This window comes from Eubalaena glacialis, chromosome 8 (assembly GCF_028564815.1).
Source record: "Eubalaena glacialis isolate mEubGla1 chromosome 8, mEubGla1.1.hap2.+ XY, whole genome shotgun sequence".
Lineage (NCBI taxonomy): Eukaryota > Metazoa > Chordata > Mammalia > Artiodactyla > Balaenidae > Eubalaena > Eubalaena glacialis.
In genome coordinates this window covers 77,277,287-77,294,723 of record NC_083723.1, presented here as the reverse complement: position 1 = coordinate 77,294,723, position 17,437 = coordinate 77,277,287, and the positions used below count along the sequence as shown (strand labels likewise).

General features: G+C 37.6%; 1 protein-coding gene and 1 long non-coding RNA gene across 2 annotated transcripts in view; one reads left to right on the top strand and one right to left on the bottom strand.

Moving 5' to 3' along the window:
• SPMIP4 (sperm microtubule inner protein 4) overlaps positions 1–15,778 on the top strand; it is a 36,638-nt gene extending 20,860 nt beyond the window's left edge. The window contains exons 5-9 of the mRNA XM_061197844.1: positions 2,739–2,920; positions 5,234–5,322; positions 11,643–11,817; positions 12,106–12,197; positions 14,975–15,778. Coding sequence (XP_061053827.1) covers positions 2,739–2,920; positions 5,234–5,322; positions 11,643–11,817; positions 12,106–12,197; positions 14,975–15,778 — 1,342 coding nt within the window. The remainder of the gene's footprint in view (positions 1–2,738; positions 2,921–5,233; positions 5,323–11,642; positions 11,818–12,105; positions 12,198–14,974) is intronic.
• LOC133096298 (uncharacterized) overlaps positions 1–17,437 on the bottom strand; it is a 76,425-nt gene that overhangs the window by 52,498 nt on the left and 6,490 nt on the right. The gene's annotated exons all lie outside the window — the stretch shown is intronic.

The window sequence follows — 17,437 nt, the reverse complement described above, 5'->3', positions numbered from 1 at the left end:
GAACCCAAGAGAATCAAAATGAATTTTCTGCCCAGAAAAAGTTAATTAGCACTGAGACAATCTTCGCATTCGATTTACTCCATTAGCCATTCTTTCTAGTGTGTTTTATGACTCAGTGTCTCCTGGCTATTGGACAATATTGGAAGCCCAGCCTTTCTCATTCATTCCTCACCATCCCTAGGGTTTCTTTCTTCCCTGCTTCCTGACTGCTCTACCTGAAGGTGAATGAGGCAAGCCTCCAAGGCTTTGCACATGTAAGACCTCCCTTAGAACATGGGTTTTACTAGACCACAGGAAGCTCCATCCTTTCCTGACTCAAGTAGACTGGACACTCTCCATGAGCACAGACATGTTCGTTCCTGCTTTATTCACACAAACAGTTTGCTCAAACTATAAAAATGCTCACTTATTTTCAAACAGATTGTTAAGAGGAAATAATTTCCTCTCACAAAGGGGGGTTAGTTCACCATAGAATCCATTGAATTGGACACTGGAAATATTTATTTAGAACAAATGAAAATTATTGTGTAGCATATAAAATGAAGTACAGCCAGTATTGCTTCAATGAAAGAGCAGTCACCACACCAGTGTTTTCATGACTCCCAGGGACATCAGTCAGTTGGAATTCAGGAATGCCCTGATTCTGTTTCTCCTGTCATCACAGAATTGACAACCTTATACTCAATACCTTGTACCAAGCTGTCTAGTACTTGATGTGGCACTTTCTAAGCAAAGTAAATAAACTGGAAAAGTGTTTAGTGACTAGTGGTAAAATAATGCTATAGCCAATTCAAAAATGTGTTCAAGTGACAAGAGCAAGAAAACCGAATCACTTTACACAAAAACAGAAAGAGCTGACTGGCCTCAAAAATGACTTTTGCCTGGAGTCCAGGCTTTTTCTCTTACAAATCAATCTTAACTTCTTGTGGCGTCTGTAAGAGACCAGGAACTGCTAAGAATCTTGAACTGCGAGGTATTTCAGAGAGCCCACCAAGATGCCAAGGCTGCTAAATTCAGTACAGATTTGCATCAGCATCATGAGAACACATGGCCAAACCAACCAAAAATGACTGGGATTGAAAAATATCATATGATGGAAAAGCAATGAGACATTTAAAAATATGTTTCTTATAGAAATTATTCTCATTATTTCATAGTCACACCATCCATAGTGACTTGCAGAAGCTATTATATAAACTCTGCCAATACTTAGATGGGTAATAGTGAAAGAAGAATTTCTGTAACAAGACCCTAACATGAACATTTACGGCATAACCTGTACATTTATTTTGGCCTGGTAAATACAGACATTACACAGCTTTCCCATAGCTTCTGTGGGCTCTCATTGTGAGCACTAGGAATGCAGTTCATCTTTGAAACCCTTTCTCTAGCTCTTCTCCTTTAAGAGCCCAGAGCACCTGTACTCCTGTTGTGTGTTTCCTGTTCACTGCTTGCATGTGCTCTGTTGGAAGTCTGAATTCTCTCTGGTTGTATTTGCTGGGGGGAAAAAAAAAACCCAGAAATTTACTGTCTCACAGTTCTGGAGACTAGAAATTCAAGATGAAGGTTTCAGCCAAGTTGGTTCGTTCTGAGAGCTATGAGACACCCTGTTTCATGCCTCTCCCCTGACTTCTAGCAGTTTGCTGGTAATCTTGGGTGTTCCTTGGCTCACAGATGCATCACCCTGATCTACCTTCATCTTCACATGGCATTCTCCCTGTGTGCATGTCTGTGTCCAAATTTCTCTTTCTTATAAGGATACCAGTCATATTGGATTAGGGGTTCACCTTATTCCAGTATGACCTCATACTAACTAATTACATCTGCAATCACCCTCTTTCCACATAAGGTCACATTTTGAGGTACTGTATGTTACAACTTCAACATACACATTTTTTTGGTGGAGGGACATAATTCACCCACTAACACTGGTCTTTGATTTTTTACTTTATTTTCTAATTATATATAACATTTCTCTATTCCATGGACTTCCTAATCTTGATTCTCTTCTAATTTAGACAGCTCTCACACAGTTTTTTTTTAAACCTCTCCTAGTTCTTTTTAAGAACTCTGCTAGTTCTTCAAATGATAGGAAAATTGTATCCCCATGGCCTTTTTAAATTGTTGGGGTTTTTTTCCTTTCAGTATACGAGCTATTTTTGGCTTTTTGATTTCTAAACAGTACTTACTGTGTACACTGTGTACATAAACAGGTGGCATATTTTGTTGATTGAGTGCTTAAAGAAACAGATGGCCTGGTTGAAAGTTCAGTCCAAGATGGTAAGGGATCATTTTGCACATTGAAATTGAATGCCTAAAAGGATTCCATAAAATAAAGTACTGGGATCCTCTAAAAACAAGGGGCAGGAATGGAAAGCAACTAGAAATTCTTCCTGTAATGTTCCAAAAACTACAAAATTCATATATCTTCCACTTCATATTTTTATATCAGTTGCAAAAGTTATGCACTGATAAAGAATTCAGTATGATTTATTTTAAAAATAAAACTTATTTTTTACTTATCTAGAAAAATTAAGAAAATTTCATATGTTTTATGGTATATATTCCACCAGAATGCTAATTCCATGAGTATAGGGACTTTGACTCACTGTCATATCCCAGGGATTAGAACAGTACCTGCCACAAAGAAAGGGTCCCAATAAATATTTGATGATTAAGTTGTTTCAACTGTACTTCTTTGTATTCTGTTTTGTTTTGTTGGCTCAACTAAATCTCAGAGAAATCTGCTGCCCGTACCCGCCTGAACACCTCTACCACACACATAGCTCTAGCGGAGCCACGTTCCCGATGTCTCCATCACCTGAGGGTCTCTACACTGGCGTTAAAGCCCAAAGCCAACAGCCACTTCCTCCCACTGTGCCAGCAAGGCCTTACGGTGCAGCAGTTTTGAAGACAAGAGGTAAAATGTGATTTGAAATCAGAACAGCATTAATTCTTTTTATATTTGGAGTTTATTCAATAATAAAATTAAAGAAAGGACCCCATCACAGACCAATGAAATCAGATTCTCTGCAGATGCCCTTTTCTTCTTTAGACAGAGCTTCCCACGATAGAACCAGAAACCAAATGTTGTAGAATTAGTTGTTTTTATTCTACTGGTATTTTCAATTTTTATTTCCTTACCATTCTCTCTATGGTTTAGCTTTTAAAAATTCCATCCTAGCTCAAGTGATCAGCACAAAGGTCAATGTTTGGTTCAGAGCATCAGAGTCTAGACATGGGTGTAGCTGTTGTGATAAAACTGAAAAGATCATCATTGAAATAAGACTCAGGAAGTAATGAGAACAATTTGATCAATTCCTCTTAACACCTTGGAGTGTCTTTTCGTGGATGCGAACCTTGGGGTCTTCCCAGGTATGTTTCATTAGAGAGGATGGTAAGCTCATACACTAGCCATCAATTCCATCCCACACTAGACACCTCAAAACAGAGAAGAAACCGATGGAGAAAGACAAGATACTAGAGGGAAGATAACTGAAGGTGACAGAAGAGGTACATGGTAGACAGAGATAAATATTTGTTGAATGAATTTAGGCTGTGAGGTAGGTTAGACACAAGAACTGTGCTATATAATGCAGCTCCTCTGTACATGAATATTTGGACCCAAATATAGGAACACAATAATGCCATCATCAATATCAACATCAGCATCCTATTAGGAGGCAATAACTTTTGAGAGATATTATGGTGGAGTGTTTAAGAGCATGGACTAGGGAGTCCAACTGTATGGGTAGCATTCTGGCTCTGCCACTTACTCACCATGGACCATGGGAAAGTTCCTTAACTTCTCCGCCTCTACTTCCCAATCTGTAAAATGGGAATATTTGTACCTACTTCACAGATAACAGAGATTAAGTGTTAGCAGCTACTATTTTTATTATATACTCTGTTACCATATAATGATTCTGTATGTGTGAACCTTTCCATTGATAAAAGGTGGTGAAAGCTGTATCAAATATATGTATATATAGATACATACATATATAGGTATGACACTAAATGTTACATACATATATATACATGTATGTATATATGCATAGGATGTATACAAGATAGGATATCTAAGCAGTTGAAATTTTTATCATCTTATTAGGTAAATCATCAAAGTAAACTAATATTTTTCAAGCCCTAAATTAGATAATTTCTGAAATTACATGAAGTGCATACAGTTAGGAAGAAATCACAGAAATGTGTGTTGAGTTTATAAAAACACTTTTCAGTGCAGTTGTAGACCAGGGACTGAAGAAGTAAGTTACCACCTTAATCTTCTGTTTCAGGCAACTACCTGTCCTTGACCAGTTAGTCACCTTTAGGGGATTTTAAAAAGATGAGTATATTCTAATAAGCCTTATAAAGGAGCTTTCCAGGAACTAGTACAACATTGAGTTTTCTACTCTTCCACTTCTTTTAACTCTTTATTAGAAATAAGTAGCATACAGGTTAACAGTGCAGGCTCTAGAACCAGACTGCCTGAGTTTGAATTATTCCACTTATTAGTTGTGTGACCTTGGGAAAATTGCTTATTTTCTTTGTGCCTCAGTTTCCTCATTTGTTAAATGGAAATAATGTACCTTCCTCATAGTAATGTTACAAAAAATGCATGTGATGATATATATAAAGCACTTAGTACAATACTGGCTCATAGTAAATGTTCAATAAATGCCAGCCTTTGTTCTTATTACTTATGGGGATGGGTGTTCAGAGCATACTTTAATGTGGAACTTATCATAGCACCAAAGGAAGCCAGGCTGTGTTTGGTAAAGTTTATCCAACTACCACCAATACCTAAAAAGCTATATTCTTTAAATGTTCTTTTTCAATACCTTTTTGGTAAGCAAGTACTAACTCTATATCTTGATATTTAAACAGGGAAAACCCAAAACAGGTAGTAGTATAGAAATATATTGGCTGAGCCTTCAGAGACCAGAAAGAGGATCTAGGAACATTTATAACTTACCTAAGAATTCCTTTCATTAACAAGAAAGGTGCAGTACTGGTGCCCCCTAGGTCTGCTGAAGGCACTAGGGTTAGAGACTCATTCTCACTCTGTGCGGCCCACACGCTGCTCATTAAGGGGAAGAATTCAAACAAAGCTATAACTTTATAGCTAAAGTGTGTACCCAAATTCCTCTTTACCTCCTATTGTCTTGTTTTTATTTATTGCACTCATAAATCCCATTAATTAGAAGACTGCTTTTCTGGAAAATTTCAGGTAATCCTTACAGATACGAACTGCTTGATTTTCCCATGGATTCAAAGAAGAAAGCCTTGGTTTGGCCAGGTCAGGGTGTATATTATGATGTAAGTATCTTTTAAAATGTGTGTTTAAAATGTAAGGTAAAATGTTTTTACTTTATATGTTTATAAAAATCCAAAAGATAGATTGCTTTTATTTTCTATCCGGATGGAAAATTTGAGATTTTTGACCATGAATCACATTTTTTTGTTTTCTTAGCTGATCTCATATACTTTTGGCTTTATGTTACATTTCCATAGGTACAAAAAGTTCCCTCCAAAAGAAGGTAGAGGAGGACTGTAGATCACTCACTGTTTCCCCCAACTCTATTCTTATGATTCATAATATATCTAACTCCAAATATGAACAGAGTAAACGGGAGGTTTACAGAAAGATCTGCAGTTTACTGTCCCAACTATTACATTTGTGCAGAATCAAAAATAAAACAATAGCCACCATTTATTAAGAAATTGCTACACACTAACTCCTTTATATATAGGGTATCATTCAGTACTTACAATACCCTCAAAAGGTTAATATCATCATTCCCATTTTATAGATGAGGCTTAGGGAGTTTGTGACTATCTCACAATCACAGAACTCAGGCTCATGAGACTCCAGTCTCTGTTCTTAACCTCTGTACCATGAATCTACATAGTAAAAAGAGAACATTTTTAAATTATGAAGGAAAATATCTATACATTTGAAAATAACAGTAGCTAACATTCACTGGCCAGTTAGTTTGTGAGAGGCAGTGCCAAGTGTTTTCCATATATTATTTCCTTGCATCTAACAATCTATGAGGTAGGCAAGAAATAATGATGGAAGGCTGGAAACACTTGAATTTTTCTTGGACAGACCACTGTGGCAAGTCACAGTATGGTGGTCATTTCAATGTCACTCAGTCATCTATGAAGTAAGCAATTTCCTGTTTGTTTTTTATAAAGTTATATGTCAAGAAAAATCCTTTAAAAATCATCTATTCGACGGGATCTCTTTCATTCTTTCAAGCAAAATCTATATCCAAGCAACCCAGAAACAAGAGAAGTTATTCTTTCAATTCCCCTCATTTCTACCTGATTATTAGAATGCTGCTGTCCTCATGTCACCCCCTTTGGCAATTCTGATTAGCTCCCCTTTACCTCACTGTGAATCCCAGTGCTTTTACTGGCTTCGGTTCTGGCTTTCCCTCCTCCTTTCCTTCCTACAGCCTGGCTCTGCGCGCTGGTCCCTGACCAGGTTCATGGCCACTTCCTGTTCCTAGAATGCTGTCTTCTCGGGCCCATCTGCCTATCTCAGACTTGCTCTTTCTTCAAGACTCAGCTCAACCCTCATTGTTTCTGTTGCACAGCAGAAAGTGAACCAAATTAGGAGGCCTGTGTTCTAGTTCCCGCTATATCTGCCATTTGTTCTCTAAGTGGTATTAGGCATATTGTTTCTCTTCTCTGAGCTTTAATAAAATGTATCTGTATCATTTCAGTAAGATCTGTCCTACAAACTTCACAGGATAAGAGGATCATAGGAAAGATAGGAAAGCACCCTGGAAAACAGAGAGTGCTATCATTTATAAAGCATTGTTGCTCCAACAGAAGTGATTTCTCTCTTCCGCCTCTACAACACTTATAACCAGTAACTTTTCACGTGTATTTTATATCTCCTGACCTAAATTACAAGCTCTTTGAAAACAGAATATAATATGCATATTCCCCACAATACTTTGTATGTAAATATTTTTGACTGATTTATTTGACCCTTCTTCTAATGATTAATCCCACTTTTTAAATCTATTCTAATTGATCTTAATTTTCAAACTTTCAGTCATTCCTCTGGCTCATCCCTAATCCTAATCAAGTTTTGTACTTCCCTGGAAAAATAAATAAAAATAAAATTGATACTGAGCTTGAAGGGAGTACCTATTAACTCATCATGGCTCTAAAACTTATCAGCTGTATAACCCTGGATAATATACTTAACCCTTCCATACCTCAGTTTCCTCACAGATAAAACAAGAATAATAATAAAATCTACTGATAGGGCTGTCTTGAAAATGAAATGCATGTAAAAGCACTCAGTACCATATTAGCACATAGTAGGCACATACTAAATGTTAGCAGCTCTAAGTATTTTTATTCCAATGATTGTAACACTTTGTTGACCTATGACATTAAGAAATGGGTAGTCTTGGAAAAGAGAATATTCTAAATAAAAGGGTTTAACCTTTTAAAAATTAAGTGCTGGGGCTTCATTTTGACAGAGTATTTTAAATGTCATTTTGCCCTCATCCTTTTACATTACATGTATGTGAAGCCTGTGCTTCTCGTTGGCCTGGCCCAGTTTTCCCCACCAGTCATCACTGATCACCGCGCTAACCTGCGCCTCTCCTGCTACCACTCTCTTCCCTTGGCCATCTCTTCCCATTGGCCATTTCCAGCCATTACGAAGCCAATCAGAACATTCCTTTTCCTTTTATAATTGGCAAACAAATAGGTGATAATATTTGACTCTTCTGTGCTGTTTTTGGTCATTACTTGCTCAAGTGGCCAAAGACTCCCGTCCTCTCTATTTCTCAAGAAATTAAGCATCTGGTCTTAGTTTTGCAATATGAAAATATTCTTTAGGATGAAATCTACCTTGTAATCATTTTTTGAGTAAGATGAGATATAATCTCAGAGGGCAAGTGCCATAAATCTCCCTAATCTTGGACTATTTGAAATATTTTAACCATTTTCTAAGTCTAATTGAGTCTACTACCAATTTTCCTTAACTCTAAGTATTTGGAAAGATCTTTGGCTTCCCTTGGAAAGAGCATTCACTTGTGTCACCCTTACAAAGGAGTGTGGTTTTCCTTCTTGAACCAGCTGCCATCTTCCAATCTAAAGTGTCTTTCCTACTCATAGAGATACATTCCTCACTCCTAGGACGATTCTGTCTCTCCACAATAGCGCCCATAATCCACACTCATGCTCAAATACCGATAATGAATTGGGCAAGCACACAGGCACCTCCTTTAGGAACATGTCATCTTGTCAAATAACTGGTTGCCCACAGTACACCTCTCCATCGCCACCCTCCCACCTGCTTGCCCCCAGCAACAACCAGCGTATCCGGAATAGGAAACAAATGAGCACACTCTTCCCTGCCATGCATGCTCCCTATCCACTGTCTTACCACCTTTGCTTTTCCTCCATTCTGTCCCAGGCAGCCTTCCTCCCACTGTACATCCTCTAATGCCTTTAACTCTCTCTCTTCCAAAGTCCTAACTAGATACCAAAGAAACATATCTCTGCCAGTCTCTTATTTGCTCTCCCTCCTCTACTCATTTCATATGCAAATGACAAAGTTCCTAATCATGACTTCTTAATGTGAAAATGGTGCTGATACAATACAATTAAGTGAAATATGATCCAATAAAGATTCAATAAGTGTCCCCAATGCTAACATCTCTCCAAAGGGCAAAGTGGTCTCCACAATAAACCTTTTCTTGCTCCCCATTAAACCTTATTAAGCCCCATCACTCAAGACTAAAACAAAACACTACATTTAATTTTTTGTTTTATTTAACACATTATAGCTGTATTAAGTTATGTTATTTTATGGCAATTTATGAAGTTTTGGTGCCTAGCCCAGGGCCCTCAAAAGCTTGCACATAGTTTTGCATGTATTAGGTATTCAGTAAATGTTTATTAAATAATTTATTAGTTACACAGATTTTATGGGCTATGCTAGGAATGTAACAACCATTTATATAGCACTACTCCTCTGAGAATGTATTCCAAATTCAAAACAACTAACATCACTCCTTTGTAGACTAGAGTGTCTGCTGAGATACTAACATCTCAAGAATTGGAATTCCTTCCTGCTTTGTACTTACCTTGCATATCAGATACTAACCTTACCCTGTGAATAGTATATTTAACCAATGAATACCTATTGAGTGGATGATCAACAGCAGCCCCTCTTCTCACTGTCCTCTCAGTATAACATTACCTTAACATACTGAAAATTGACCAGCTCTCCACTCTCAAATATTTCCTGGCTCTTCCCAAGACACCTTAGGCTACGATAAAATTTCACATTCCCTATTTTCTTCCTCTGTGCCTTTGACTGCGTATCAGTAGATCACCGCTGTTAGTTAGACCAGATTAAGACACAAAATTAATCCAGCCCCTCAGAACAATATTTGAAAAAAGTCCTTTTTATTTCTAAGTAAGCTGGCTTTGCAAATCATGATAAAGATAAGGAAAATAAAGGGGGCTTTCTTTACCCCTGAGTAAGCAGGCCACATATTTATGAAGGGTTTATAGAGGTGGTTATTTAATACTTTTTGAGACAGTTTTTTACCAAGTGCCTTTTATCATGACTACTCTATGTATGTAAAATGGGGTTCCCTCCAACCTCACAGGGTTGCTATAAGCAGCAGCATCCTTAGGCCCAGGAACTTAAGAAGGCCCCATGCTTTATAAGTCACAGCTCTGGCCTTCCTCTGTGCCCTCCCTATTGCGCAGGAAGTTTATGGGGACAAGAGGATATGTCCATATGGAGCCCATGCTCCCCAGTCTCCTGCCCCGGACTGATGTTGGACTGCAGATTCCCTGACAAAGGGCTTTGAACCCAGTTTCAGGGCCTTCACGGGGTCTCTTCCTCAGGTCCATTCTCGTTGACAATGCTGCCAAGCTAGTATATACCTCCAGGCCAAATGGGTGGCCAAGAGATGGCTGTTTTCTGGAAGCAGAGGTAATAGGTATATGGAGCTTGAACTTGAGGGGTAGGGTACCCTCATGTACAAGGCACCTCATAGTTTGGGATGGAACTGGGGGTAGGAAGAAAGCAGTAAGGAGTGCTGAGGCCAGGGGCCAGTGGTTGGCTCTTTCTTTTTCTTTTTTTTGACTGCATTGGGTCTTCGTTGCTTGCACGTGGGCTTTCTCTAGTTGCAGCAAGCGGGGGCTACTCTTTGTTGCGGTGCGCGGGCTTCTCGTTGTAGTGGCTTCTCTTGTTGCGGAGCATGGGCTCTAGGCACGCGGGCTTCAGTAGTTGTGGCACACGGGCTTAGTTGTTCCATGGCATGTGGGATCTTCCTGGACCAGGGCTCAAACCCGTGTCCCCTGCATTGGCAGGCGGATTCTTAACCACTGCGCCACCAGGGAAGCCCGCGGTTGGCTCTTTCTGAACCACCATGTCCCAGTGCAGAACTCAGGATAGTCTAAGAAGACTAAATTTGAACCTGGTCTTCCAGGTTGTTATGAAGGTATTTTGTCAAGGTAGGAGAATGAAACATATTTACTTAACAGTTTATCTGCTTGATTTATAAATTGAACTATTTAGACTAATGGAATATGGGCTCTCATTGTACTAAAGCCCCAGGACCTGCAAATGTTAAGGGTAGGCCTGACTGTGAGGACAACAAGTTCAGAAGGTTCAAGAAATATTCATTCCATACTTTCTACCACCATCCATACCTCTGCTCTTACTGTTCCTTTGGTCTCCCCATTTCTGCATGCCATTCAAGGCCTACTTTCTGTGGTATAACCTAACATGGCCTCTTCTCTCCTCCCACCCTCTGTGCGCCCAGCTCCACTTCCCTGTTCCGTTGGAATCAATCTCTCCCTCCTCTGATCTTCCAGATTATTTTGTCTTAACCTCTCTTATAGCAAAGAGTTACTTTTCATCTTATAGTCATTTGCGTTCACACCTCATCTCCTCTTCTAGCCAATACACTCCTAGATGGCAAGATTTGTTTCTGATCCATCCTTGTTTCTGCCACTACCTTACACATGTAGGTGCTCAGTAAATATTTATTGAGAATCATCAATCTGAGAAAAAGTGAATTTCTAAGTAACCAAAAAGAAAGACTACAATGAAACTCATTCATTCACTTTTATGCTCATACATCCTTTTGAAAATACAAAACAAACTCTATTTGTAAGGCAGTTATGTCTACAGAATGAAATATTTTATTTGAATTTGAGTGACTTAACCTTCGTCAGAAATCCATAAAAGATATCATATGGTGTCATTTCAGGCAGGGAAGGAGAAGTGGGAGGCACACAATTTTGGCTAAGCTGAGCCGAAGGAGTACCTCAGAGACCTTTATATCTCTAATAAAATTTCACTGGAGGTAGAGGATTTCCAGGGACATTTCTCCAAAGTATATTTTCAGACTCCCTGCTAAAGCAAAAGACTTTTAGAAAAGACCTCCTTTGATAAAATATTGTGTTTAACTCTAAATACGGTTACAGTTGCAGAATATTAGTAATTAATGAAGGAAAAAGTAGTATCTGACTTCAGCCTGGAATTTCCTTTGCCCTCTTTCCTGCTGAGATGGTGAATTAGCCCTCATTTTACTAGATGACATCAACAGCAATGATCTTTTATATTCATATTCTAGCTTCCTAAATGTGTTGAGAAAAACAAGCCAGTATTCTACCCAAAACCACCTAAAACCTTCGCTCCTACCACTTCTTTAAATTCGTGGGACCCTATTAACTCTCTAAAAGAAGCCAACATACAAAGAAATCTTGAGAGGTCACACTGGATCACTTCGTACAATCATGATTTTACAGGTATGAGTTCACTTTAATATGAGTAAAAAGAACAAAATTGGAATTTTGACTAGAGCTGTTACAGCTTTTATCTTCTACTATTTTCCCCTGTTTCTTAATCTAAGTACTAATAGAAAGAAGGTGGGTGGTAAGTTCCTCGTAGCGGGTAATTGGAAGGTTAAGTTGGTTTTCATTTTATCGGTTCTAATTATAAAGGGGAACAGGTGAGTTTTTCTATAAGAGGTCTAAATTTAAGTACCATTCTTCATTTACTCTAACAAAATAATAAGATGTGATGTTTCCATTAAGGTCTGGGGCCCATGAATCCCCTTGAACTGGATGATTACCATGAAAAGGAGGTAGCAGAGTTAACTGGACAGATAGGATTTGACCCAGAGCCTGTAAGTAATTGCAGTCAACTCTCAGTTATTTAGGGGGAAAGTATCCAGGTATTGAGGTCCTTCTTGCTTTGCCCACTTCTTATTTGCTTCCTGAGTATTGGTGACCAAGCCAGCAAAGGGAAAATTTAACTCAATTCAGAAGTTAATTCTGAATTGATTCAAACTTCACTATTTTGAAGGACAAGCAAGGTTTCTTTTCTTCATCACAGAGCTGGTTTTGTTTTTTGTTTGTTTTGTTTTTTTACAGATTTTCTACTATGCAACTGTTGCTAAAATTTACAAAGGAATTGGTTTATGAAACTTTACCTAGTAATATAATGTGATTCTTAATAAATTCTGTGAATCTTTGCACATTTTATATCTTGCACATTATCACTGCTTTTGAAGAGATAAAGGCTTCTTCCTGATATCCACAATAATTGACAGTTGGCTGAATTACAATCAAAAGCCAATAAATTCTCTGCAAATATCAAGAGATTTCTTAATAGATTATGTGAAATGGCCTGAAAGAAATGATCAAGCCCTTTAGTGATAGAAGTTATAATCTCTTGGCTTAATTATGTAAATGAAATAAAATGACCTAATAGTATACATTTATGTTGTTTTATTTGGGACCTAAATATTATCCTCTAAAACTCAGTTTTTTAAACAAGATTAATATTTTCAAAGATGTAGATTGTGGAAAGATACCTAAAAAACAACTATAAGGTATTTCAATATGAACTCTTTTTAGACTGAACTGAACACATTTATTTTACATTAGCTTCAGTATTTCCCAAGGCGATATAAATCGTAACACCAAAAGTAGTTCCACAGACTGTGCTTTATCATTCACTAAAGGGTTTTTAATTTTCTTTATTTTTCACTTGCAACAAGCAGGCTCTAAGGCTAGAAAAGACTATACGTATGCTCTAACATTGTCAGGTGTGTTCAGCAACTGTCCAGATTTCCACAAATTTGACCCTGTAGAGTCCACCCCTCAGGAAGCAGCTTTGTCATTTTTACAAGGAAATACATGTACAGTTATACAAAGGATGCTTGTCAAGTATGTTATATGCAAAATTACCATGCAAGTAAATCAACACCTAAATTTTTATCAATAACAAGATAAAATATGCCTAAAATAGTTGCACGTTTAAAAGAAAGTTTCAGTGAATCTTGCTGGTTTCTAATTCAAACATAAATAATGGACCCTGGGAAGGCATGTTTTCATGGTAATAAATATGTGTATGAAATATTTTATTGTAGTAGAATACCATAAAGGTACTAAAGACTGCTTCTTGCATACAGGGATACTATCAAAGTAGGATATGATATACTATATACTTTTTTGTTTGTGACAAATTTAACAATGCATTTCAAAGAGCTAGAATTTTTTTCTTTTTTTCAAAATATCTACTCAAACCTGATTAGCTAAAAGATATAAAAAATTTGTTGATAACTGTATGGAAACTCCTCCAACTATGAACAGATTAGGTTCCAAAAGGATGTTCCTAAATCCATTTTATTTTCTAAGTCCAAACTAGAGTTATTATTTTCTCACCGTTCTTATTTTTATTATCTTTGCTATCGATTCCATCACTGTCATACATCCATTCTTTTTTTTTTCTTAAACATATTATAAAAATGTTCAAACATACAGAAAAGTCTAAATAATTTTACAGTTAAGACCTATATACCCATCATCTAGATTCTACCATTAGCATTTTACTATACTTATTTTATCACATACCTATCCATCTCTCCATCACGCCAAAGACCCATAAAAACACTTTATTATTTTTTCTGCCTTTCAGTGTAAATGGCAGACATTCGTATACTTGAACCCTAAACATTCAGTATGCAAATCATTAATCAGAGTTCAATTAGTTTTTTCTTTTAAGGTGAAATATACATTCAATACAACTGTACAAATCTTAACATTCAATGAGTTTTGACAAATGCATACACTTTTGTAACCCGAACCCCTATCAATATATTGAACGTTACCATCATCCCAGAAAGTTCCCTCATGCCCCTTCCAAGTCAACGCTTCCCTCTTCCTCCTCCCCCCGCCCACAGACATATATCTATTAATAGCCCTTTAAATACACTCACTGCTTTTGCAGTTACCAGACATGACTGAGTTCAAAATATTTATAAAACATCTCAAAAAGAAGCCCAGATAGGACAAACCCCCCTCAGACCAGTGTTTCTCCAAGCATAACACATCACTGGCCTTAGCATCACCCAAGATGCTTGTTAAGAAAGCAGATTCCTGAGCCCTACTGCAGACCCTCTGAATCACAATCTCAGAGGACCAAGCTTAGGAATCTCATTTTCTGCCAGCTCCAAAGCTGATTCTGATTCAACCGAGGTTTAAGAACCCTTGCCTTGGCCTAATAAAGAAGGCTTTGGCTGAGATTTAAATAACTGCACGTAACTTTTAACATCATCTGTTGGTGATGGGCATGATCATCATAAAACATCATCTGGTTTATTCCAGTAGTTCTTTTATATCTTGGAAAGTTTGAAAGCAAAGAGTTCCTACGTGGAGGAATTTCTCTATAGCCAAGTAAAAATGTGCCCTTTCCTTATAAAAACGTGTGTTTATTAGGATCCAAATTTCAATGTCTTTAAATAAACATCAAAGAACATTGCAATGTATGCTCGTACCCATCATATGTTTACTCAGACAGTGAAAATGGGTATGACTTTTGACCTGCCATTTGTGGCAGTATCCTGACTATGCTAGATCTATTAATTAATTGATTTTCTCTTTTATCCCGCCACCACAGCAAGAAAAATTCCATCCTGCCTTAAAGCCCACGAGACCCTTGGAAGGACGAATTGCCCGACTGATTCAGAACCGACGTCCTCTGGAGGCTATTGTCCAGCAAAGACCACCTTCCTGTCCAGATTGTACTCCTAGAGTTCTGTGTGCTTTTCATACCTTTGTATCCAGTTCTACAGAAATGATGGCTCTGAGTGATAACATACCTGCGGATGTGACTCATAAAAACCAGGAAATTGAAGACAAGATTAAGGAAGAACAAAGCTTGCTATCTACCTATGCACTCCCATCTTGTTATCCAACAAAAGATCTGGCTAATACTTATGACATAAAACCATTTCCAAAAATCACAGATACTGAAAAGACAGAAGATTTGTACTGGAGACAGCTGTCATTAAAACCCCAACCTATACCTTACTGCAACCCAGACCATTACATTCCCTATCAACATTTAAATCAGTATAATATGTGCCAAAACCCCGTTAGCCTTAGTAAGCCTAGCATTTTACAAAATAAACCAGACTCAGAAGCTTCCGATTTAGAACATTTTTTAAGTAAGCCAGAACGGTTGACCTTGAATATGGAAAACGGTGAAGAAACAAGACCTATTCTGTGTTGGATTCCTAGAGCTGGAGTGGCCAAGCCTCAGACCGACCTGCTGGAGCTTAGGAACACTTTTTCAAAAACTGGTGCACAAAAATGTTTCCATAAATCAATTCTAGAAGACTATAAAGACCTCAGGGATAAAGAGCATTCAGGGAAGAAACACCAATTCTATGGCCATAATTCCTATTATTTCTATGATTGAGATATTCATCCTTCCCTTCAAAACCCAGCTTCTTGCAAGGAAAGAAAAAAATATAATAATTTCTTCCTCATTGCTGGATTCTGTTTTCTGGAGAAGCCATAATGAGCTTGTTAATGAGGTTTATGTTTTCAGGAACTTAAGTTAAGATCTGGTCAGAAGAACCCAGAAAAGGTGATGTTCTGACTTCTTCAAAAGTTTAACCATTTGGCAATAAAATATTAGAACCAGAAAAATTTATAGTCTTTAATCTCATTTCAAATTATACACCAAGGAATTTTTCTAAAATCATGATAAACAATGTGTATGACAAAGTTTTACAAAAAATATTTGAAAAAAACTCAAATTCCCAATAATTGACAAATGTCTATACAAACTGTAGTGCCTTAATAAAATAAATACATGAACACTGTCCCTATATGTAAATGTTTGTACAAAATAACATTAGGTACAAAGACAAAACCTAGTTAATTGAGGGACAGACCGCTCTACAAACTACATTACCTTAATAAAGTAAATGTGTGGGCCCTATTCCTTTATGTAAACATGTGGACAAAATAAGTTAGTAGAAAAGACGAAACCCAAAATGCTCTGCATGCACGCATTCTAAGTTGGATGTTTCTTTTCCTTTAACCTTCTGATAGAGAAACATAACCATTTCTTTTATGAAGAAAAAATGATTTCATTGTGAAGACGTAGCAATGGCTTTAATTAGTAACTGATGAACTCTGTGGCAAGAAAGGATGGTGTCTTAGTCTGTTTGGGCTGCTATGATGAAATACCATAAACCAGGTGGCTTATAAACAACAAACATTATTCTCACAGTTCTGGAGGTGGGGAAGTCCAGGTCATAGCACTGGCAAATTTGGTGTCTGGTGAGGGTCTACTTCCTCATTGACAGGTGTATTCTCACCACAACCTCACATGGTAGAAGGGGCAAGGGATCTCTCTGGGCCTCTTTTATAATGCCACTAATCCCATTCATGAGGGCTCGGCCTCCATGAACTAATCACCTCCCAAAGACCCCTACCTCCTAATAATCTTGGGGGTTAGGATTTCAATATATAAATTAGGGGGGGACACAAACATTCAGACCATAGCAGATGGCTTGATATCAATTATTCTAAAGCCAAATATCATGATTTTTTTTTTTAATTTTTGGCCACACTGCGCAGCATGCGGGATCTTAGTTCCCTGACCAGGGATGGAACCTGCGCCCCCTGCAGTGGAAGCGTGGAGTCTTAACCACTGGATTGCCAGGGAAGTCCCTAAATATCATGATTTTTAGAAAGTGTCCACCAAGAGTTTAGTTAACCCCTAAATGTGAGTCAACTCATTTACTATGCCAAGAGGTACATTTTTAGACACAGTTTACCATGGAAAGTTCATGAGTAATTTCTATGAGTGTTTTGTTGAGATTTTTTCTAAATTTTTGTTTTTGTTTCATGACCAACATGTCGTTTGGTTACACCCTCTTTACAACTATTCTGGGCTAAAATTATGGAATTTTTTCCAAATTTTATTCTATAGCACTAGTTATATTATATTAGGTATTGTGGGAAGTAAAAAGTTACATGATAAAATAACATTGGGGAAAACTGGGGGCAAGAAAGCCAATCACATGACTTAATCACAGGATTCTCCATAGCCTTTAACATGTAA